We start from the raw sequence: 8272 nt of genomic DNA, 5'->3' as shown, positions 1-8272 counted from the left end.
ATTTAAAAGCTCGATACGTTACGCGATATCGTAAAGGGTATTTAAAAACATGTTATTATAAAATTGTTTTATTAATCTTTGTGGCTTTCTTATTTTTTATGACATATTATTATAATATATTATATCAAAACTTTTCAAGACGTGTAGTCACTATTCGTTGTTATAATTTTTATTACGTAGCACAACATTCATTATCAATAAAAGATCATTCAGGCTACTTTTATCATCAAAACAACAGATACTTTATCGATAATAACTAAAGTAGATTTCTTATAAAAGGTTCAGACAAAAACCGCTAGATGGAACTATTGTGCACATTTGAAATTTACGCACACGTAATAGGCCAATGTATTTATTTTATTATGTTGTGATTAATGTGAAAATTGAAAAAAAATGTGAAAAAAGTGTTATTGGATAATAAACAAAGTCAATTTTAATTAATTCGTCATTATAATAATGGTTTATTATTGAAGTGATATAGATATAATGGATCCGTAACGTATTTAACTACAATGATACGCTCATGGCTATTAGAGTCATGTTTATACACGGATTATACAATATTTACAGAAAACGTAAAATCGACAAGCAGTTCATCGGTCTGTTTTTCTTCTTTTTTGGACAACGAGCATACCACGATCATATTATTCACAAGACTGTGAGGCGATTAAGAGTTCGGTATTGTTTACAGTAATTAATGAATATACATTAAGTCTACTGTTTAACGCAATGTAATCTTGGTAATTTTATGCTAATAAATGTGTACATCGATTTTCCTGTTCGGTCGCTCTCTTAGGTTTCTCTTGTCACGAATTTTCGGTTCAATACACACACACGCTCGCACAAACACACATACACGCACACGCACACGCACACACACACACGCACAGGCACACGCACCCACACACACACACACACACATACACATGCACACGTAATCCCGTAGATATTTACAATATAGTATTTTCTCGTTCTCATTTTATTTACGGCAACACTTTCATACCCAATTGTTTAGTAAATTAAACAAAGATAAAATTGTTTTTCAACAAGTTTGATTTTTCAAGTACTAACATACGTCTTGTGATTTCACAATATATTTATTATACACAGCGCTTGACGCTATCACCATTTTATATTTTATTTAATTTTTTGTCACCTGAGTATCTATTGTTTTTCTTTCGTTATTTGAAAATCTCTCCACGTTGGAAAAAAATGTCCGATAAAAACACGCTTTTTTGTTTGCTTGCATAGGAATCTATTGACTATTTTATCGCATGATTTATACATGTGATTATTTAAGCCTATATACTTCTTAGCTTTCCGTTCTAACTTTTGTCGAGCTATTTTTTGATGTTTTATTCAGTTATATTTATCGTACATTGTCAGTTACGTTAGTTTTTATATCTGTGCTTATTATGATTTACCAATTTTTTAACGTAGAAATATATTTTAGGACTTTTTATGTCGTTGAAATATAAAAATGTTCGATATGCTTCGAGGTTTTATATCATAATGCCACGTATTGTGGAAAATCTATGACTTGTAAATTACATACTTTGTCACCAATTATTTTTGCTCAAGCGTTGTGCAAGCAAATTGATTTGTCATTTGCTATTTCAACATTGTTCACACTTCCAAAGAAATTTCATTAATCTATAGATATTCATTCGAATTTGAATTACAAATCAAATTAATTTCACACTTAAATATTGTATTTTTTTCTCAATGTATTCTATCAAGCTTATTTTACAATCACACAGTATCGCGAGTTTTGTTCTCGCAGAGAACCGAAACGCGTATCAATTGTATACAGTAAAAAATCGGATTGCACAATTGACGCGGTGGCATTACTCTCTTTCTCAAGCACAAGTGAGTATTCATTGATGATAAAAAAAAAAAAAAAATCCGAAAACACGCGACACGCATTTGAAGTAGAAAAATGCAAAAAAAAGATAAGATTGAAGGTGTAAAAAAGCAAAAGGAAGAAAAAGCTTTGGTCTTCGAAATAAAAAAAAGACGCGTAAATAAATACTAATAAAGTGCAATGCATATAATCATTGGTTTTGAGTACGTGTAAAAGAAACTAACAAAAAGTTAGTTTAAAAATGAAATCGTTATTTTGATACTTTAGTTATGTTTTTTTCACTTTGCACGATAACGTGCACTTCTACGCACGATGTCGAATAGAGTGTAATAATTAATTTATTAATATTTATATAATACTATTGTACAGGATATAAGTACATTGGTTTAGTGATTGCAGGCTGCTCCTCTCATATCACAGCGAGGGGCGCTGCCGGGCCCGCTTTTTTCTTACTTACAATTAATAAAACACCTCACTCTCGCACGATTCTGGATATTACAATAATAATTACTGATAGCAATAATAATTTATTACACGCGCCATCAACGGATCACTCAATACATCACGAGTGTAAACAAATGCACTTTCACTCACTTTTTCTTTCGTTTATTCGCCATTCCTAATAAATTTCATATATATAATATATATTTATACCCATATACATATGTCACGTATATGTATATAATGGATTTTTTCACTTCCAATCACTTTATTTATAACGTCAGTTTATAACGCAATTGAGGGAAACATTATCTATTTCTTCTTTATACGAATTATAATGGACGGTCGTATACGGAGGCTGTCGATCGAGACGCGGCGTATGTTTTTCGTCTTATAGTCTACTCGAAAGTAGCCATGAATGTTGAATTTCTTTGATCGCAACTTATATAGCAGCTCAAGCGCAGCGATTCAGTTTTACCTCCAGTATCGAGCGAATCGACAAGTGTAGTGTTCGTGAAATGGATTTTTAATAATAGTAACGATAATAACGCAATAATGAAGATGCACAGCGTCGCATTAAAATTTTTCCAAGTACAAATTTCTTGTCAATCTTTTCTCAGATCTGCGTCAAAACTAGATGGAATAACAACAATATCATCAGTACGTATATAAAACGACTTGTATCATAACAAAAGAATCGTCATGGTAAAAGTATAATAACAAACAATATCTAACACATATAACATTCTTCAATGTCTCTCGAAAGATAGAGAGGAAAAAGTATCAAAGCACTGTGGCGATCGGTGAATAATACAATAAATAGTTCTACGATAATGATAGTGTGTACGTGTGTGATGGTAATGCAGAAAAAGAAAACGACAGAACGGAATGCATGTTTTATATAGTTATCTAAGTACTTTGATACTTCCGACGCTGCGTGAGAAATACATAATCTAAAAAAGAATGGAGACTCCGTGCGGAGTTATCCCAGCCTATGAGATAATATCCTAAAGCAAAATCTGGATTCATAGCCGATCCAAACGACCGGTCTTTTATCCGCGCCCGTTTACATTGTTAAGACTAGTGTGATAATAGGAACATGGTGTCTTCGTCTGCCAGTGCTTGTTTATTCTTTTATTTTTATGTTGTTTTTCCCATTAGAAACGACTTTATGAGTTAAGGAGAGCTATGTGCGTTGATGATTTATACGCCCCGGTTATGACTCTCCTACAGCAAGAATGTCAATTATTGGATCAAAAAACTCGATCGTTTTCTTTGGTTCATAAGTCTACGTATGTCGAAACATTATTTACGAACGTATCAATAAAATACAAAACTTCTTGTCTTCATTTTCCACGTCCAATAATTGCACACCTTGCTAGCAAACAGAATTGAGGAAGACTGGATGAAGAAGGAGTGGAAAATTAATTGTCCGCAGAAGAGCTGTCAATCGTGGGGCAACTCGTTATGTATATGTACAATGAAATAAAGATTAAGACATCGAACAAAAAAAGAAGTGCGTGGAATCGCTTGGGAGTTTTACTCGCGCAATCTGTCCGACTTGCACTCTTCGAATGTGTCGATTCTGCATATTAATGCGTTCGCGCGCATATCTAGCGGAATTTCCATTGGACAAACGCAAATCCAAAAAGAAAAAAGATCAAATGCTCTACTCAGTCCGTCAAATGTTCAATCGTCGACAAATTAACGCGGCGACCTCGCGAATCATATATTGTAAAGCGAAACTCGCTCGTGACACACACGCAGTGAGAGAAACTCATTGACTTATAAAAAGCCGCACTGGAGAAATTGAATTCATCGCAATTCCAAATGAATCGCTGAAAAACTCGAGTTCAAGCAAACCAACAAAATAAGAAAAGTTTCTCTCTCTCTCTCTCTCTCTCTCGTCTCATGCGTCCGAAGTAAATTTCGCACACAAGCATTGTACAGCCTCTACGTCCTCGTTAAATTCCACTAGTGCCTTTAAGGAATCCATCACAGAAATTGTAACTCGTCTAGGCCGCTAAACCTTCGCCCCTCGGTGGTGGCGGTGGTAGCCTTGGTGGCGAGCCATCACCTTCGGGCCTCTGTGCTGCCGCAGCAGCTTCTCTCTCGTAATGATAGTGCCTCATGGCTTCGGCAGCATTCCACTCGGCATTGGCATCGGGTGACGGTGGTGGCGTGGTACTTGGATGATGATCCGGTGGTGGCTGGTGAATCGGGAAATGCGCGCCACCGGCATATACCGAATTGAACAGACCCGCGTACTTGTTGGCTGCTGGGTGGTTTGGTAAAGGTAGGCCATTACCACCTTGGATAACCGAGATCTCGTTCAGCTGTAAGAACGAGTAGGACTTGTTTGAGGTTTATTCAAAAGCTATGACCTGTGGCAACAGAAACGGTTGCGGGCAGATCTTCTATTTCTTTATATTCGCAATTATCGTCTTGATGCTTGTTGCAGAGACGATTTTTACAACGAGCTCACTTATTTCCGAATATCGATGAAGAGCTTCGACAAGCATGCTAATTGCTTTCTATGGATTATCAAATTGAAAAAAAAACTTCAGAGTTCTCGCACGCCTGAGCTTGCGTTCGTAATGCTGAAATATGAGATCGTTGAACGAATGAAAGAACGTGTCTATCTCATCCCGCAGCGATATTCAACCTTCAGTCTGACCACACGTCGACTGTTTCTACTTGAATCGGCAGTTTCTTCCGATAACGTATTAAAATACGTATCGATGATCAACAAGCAATGAATGATTAAAAACTCACCTTTTGTGGCATGCCGTTAAGGAAAGGCGCGGGTAGGTATGGATAGAAAAGGTCCGGCCTGCGCTGCAGGAACTCCGAGTCCTTGGGCGTGATTGGGAGCGACGGTATGTCCAACGACATTCGTCGCCCGCGACGCGACGCCCCGTTGGTCCACATGTGCGTGCCCATGTGTACCTGCGACGTTGAAAGTAAATTTAGTGAACTTTGGCTCTAGCTGTCAGAGAACGTAAACAAAAGAAGCAAGAAGAAACGAAGAGGACTCGAAAATCATTGGATTTGTCGCGTGGTGCACGTTATTTCACCTGCTCCCCTTTTTTTCTCAAAGATTCTCATTAGTCTGCAAACGAAGGGCCGACTATGTTATAATACCGTTAGTGAAGCGGCTTTTATTTTGCGTGAATCGATACGTTAACGCTCTGTCAATAATATTTTACAAATACGAGCAATATGTACGCTGGATAGTTGGCACAAATCATAGCGAACTGACTTACGACGCATTCTATGAATTTCTGTAAAATCTTGGATTTCGTTTGAAATATTTACAAAATTACAAACAATACCCAGTCGCCATACGAGCAAAAGAACATAAATGCCCGAAGAATGCCGCATCTCGCCAATTATGTACAGCATAAAATGTTAGTAAGGACGAAAACGCAGCAGCAGAGAGCGAACATACACGATTAAATGTTAGTAATGAGTTGCACGTTAAAGAGTGAGAGAGAGAGAGAGTGAGAGAAAGAGAGAAAGAGAGAGAGAGAGAGAGAGAGAGAGAGAAGGAATGCAGAGAAGCGAGCAGCAGCGCCAGACGGAGGAGAACGCAAAGGTGTCGTCCAAGAGGTGTACAGTGCTTTCTTCGTTCGTTCCTCCTTGCATTTGTTTGTTTCTTTGTTTGTTTGTCTGTTTGATTGTTTGATGTTTTGTATTTGTTGGGCTTGTGATGTTGCGATGCGGTACCTTGAGATTGCCCTTGGTGGTGAAGGCCTTCTGGCAGATGGTGCACTGGAAGGGCTTGTCGCCGGTGTGCGTTCTCATGTGGATCTGCAGCGCCGAAGACGACGAGAAATTCTTATTGCAAACCTGACACAAGTGCTTGCTCGATATGCCTGCAAATACACATACACACAAGATAGTCGCTAAGAGCTTCTTCCTCTTTTTCGTTTCTCTCCTCATTCTCTATACAACTTGCACGCCAGCTTGGATTGTCTATTGCACTGTATAATGCATGCGGCATTTCTATAAATACGATTTCTATCGCTAACTCGCTTTTGCAAAGTCGCGAGAGTAAATAAACATGTGTTATCTCCGGAAATAAATTGAACACGTGTACAGTGGAAAAAAAGTAGAAAGAGAAAAGAAGAGCGAGGAGCCATAGAAGCGAAGCACACAATACACATACAAGCTTATATCTGGAGTCAGTTTTTATCGCGCGCACGCATTACAAGACTGGAACTTAAAGAGCTGCGCTCGCCACACTGGAGTGCTTGCGGCAGGGCCAACGTACACATACATCACGGGTGCGAGTTATGCGCCCGCATTCTAAGAACACGTACAACCAACGTACGATCATCGATTATTCGGGGGGTTAGGTAGGCAGCTTTAGGCCCCCGGCGGCGGCTTGCAGATTTACGCGCACGATATGCAGTCAGCTGTAAAAGGGATGTTGCCTGCCACCAGGTGTGTCCGTGTGCGTGTATTTGAAAGGTAAGTGTGCTTAGACGTGAGCGTTGCCTGGTCGGTTATAGCCAAAGGGGCGGCAGGGCTGAGAGACAGATAATAAGTAAGTCAGCACCAAAGCGGGATTGCGCAGATCGACACAGCCAGATAATGACGTTATGACCACATAAGCTAAGATGCCCGAGAGATTATTCAAGTGCCAAGAGTCCTTTCTTCCACAAGTGCATTCTCATTTCGGATCCGTTACTTTTCAATATTGCATTTAGAGCCAAAAACATCGCGAGTTGGTGTGTTGCTCTACGGCGTCGAATAAAAATGCCAACGTCCGGTCTTTCTCAACTAGAGCACAAGAAAAAAAGAACGGTTCGTTAACGTAAGCCACGCGTAAGTGACGGGCTGATTTCAAAATAGAGAATGTATAAAGTGTCCGATGAGAATGCAAATGCCGATATACGCACTTTTACGTACAGATCATTGGGAGCGAAAGAGGAAAAGTCAACTTACTGGGCGGCCTTTTCGGTGCAGACAAGTCGTTCTCAGGCACGATGCTCTTCTTCATCGGTGGCATACTCGCGTCTACCATTGACGTAGGTGGTAGTGGCGCTGGTGGCGGTTGCTGAGGTTGCGGTGGCATCGATTCGTCGGCCGGCGCGGGACTTCTCGATCTTTCGTGATGAAGCTGATGCTCGTGCATCGGTTGACTTGCCGGCGCTAGGATTGGTTGCTGTGACGGCGGCGGAGGTGGTATCGGTGTCTGTTGCGTTGGCATCGAAGGTTGTGATTTGGAGTCGCTAAACAAATGATGCGGCATGTCACGTATCTTGTGCGTGAGCATGTGCTGCTTCATGTTGCCCTGTGGAAATACATTCGTTGGGCGTTGTTGCATTTGCTTTGTTTCGTTCTTTACATAGCGAATTATGATTAATTGTATTTTTGCTGTCGCGCTCGCGACAGTAACCTCCAAGAGATGAAGTTCATGCAAACGTATTAATTTGACACTGAGAGAGACAATCGTGTACGAGAGATAATTCTTCGAAAACGTCGAGCTTTTATAATTGAGCGACGACTTCCTTAATGGTACGACAGCACGAGGGGAAATACAATAAATTTTCGCAGATAGAGATATGAGCACGAGCCTTTGCTCGCGATTATGCACCAGGAAACGATTATGCGTCGTGGAAAGGAAAAAAAATATTACAGAAGCGAGCGACGACGTGTATAAATATGCAAACATTTCCATAATGCGCGTAATATACATAACATATACGCGCCTCAGAGACACTGTCTTGAGCTTGCCTTGCATATAAAGTAATGGACATTTTTATCAAAGTTCATTTACACTTCGGGAACACTGTTATCTTTTGCTCGAGCTTTAAACATTCAGAGAAGATAAAGCCTGCGATGAATCATTTTTTCCGCGATTATGAGATACAAAAGTTGCATTATTCTTGGAAAATACTAGGCGTAATATTTTGATTAGTGTCTCAATTAGTGCAGTGAGTTATGAGCGCTTGCATA

At 39.4% G+C, this 8272-nt stretch overlaps 1 protein-coding gene across 4 annotated transcripts in view; it reads right to left on the bottom strand.

The window, feature by feature from the left end:
* Positions 1 to 449: 449 nt before the first annotated feature.
* The window catches only part of LOC131669279 (homeotic protein spalt-major-like), a 49741-nt gene continuing 41918 nt past the window's right edge, over positions 450 to 8272 (bottom strand). For 3 of the 4 annotated variants that reach the window (XM_058944052.1, XM_058944051.1, XM_058944053.1), the window contains 4 exons: positions 7259 to 7607; positions 6035 to 6183; positions 5081 to 5254; positions 450 to 4641 (listed from right to left, as the gene is read on the bottom strand). In XM_058944052.1, the coding sequence (XP_058800035.1) occupies positions 4321 to 4641; positions 5081 to 5254; positions 6035 to 6183; positions 7259 to 7607 (993 nt within the window). In that variant the 3' untranslated portion in view covers positions 450 to 4320. The remainder of the gene's footprint in view (positions 4642 to 5080; positions 5255 to 6034; positions 6184 to 7258; positions 7608 to 8272) is intronic. The other variant, XM_058944054.1, reaches the window with a different exon arrangement.

The sequence above is a fragment of the Phymastichus coffea genome, unplaced genomic scaffold (assembly GCF_024137745.1).
Source record: "Phymastichus coffea isolate CEN01 unplaced genomic scaffold, Cenicafe_Pcof_1.1 PCOF00091, whole genome shotgun sequence".
NCBI lineage: Eukaryota > Metazoa > Arthropoda > Insecta > Hymenoptera > Eulophidae > Phymastichus > Phymastichus coffea.
The sequence above is the reverse complement of the archived record's forward strand: the minus strand, read 5'-3'. Positions and strand labels throughout refer to the sequence as shown.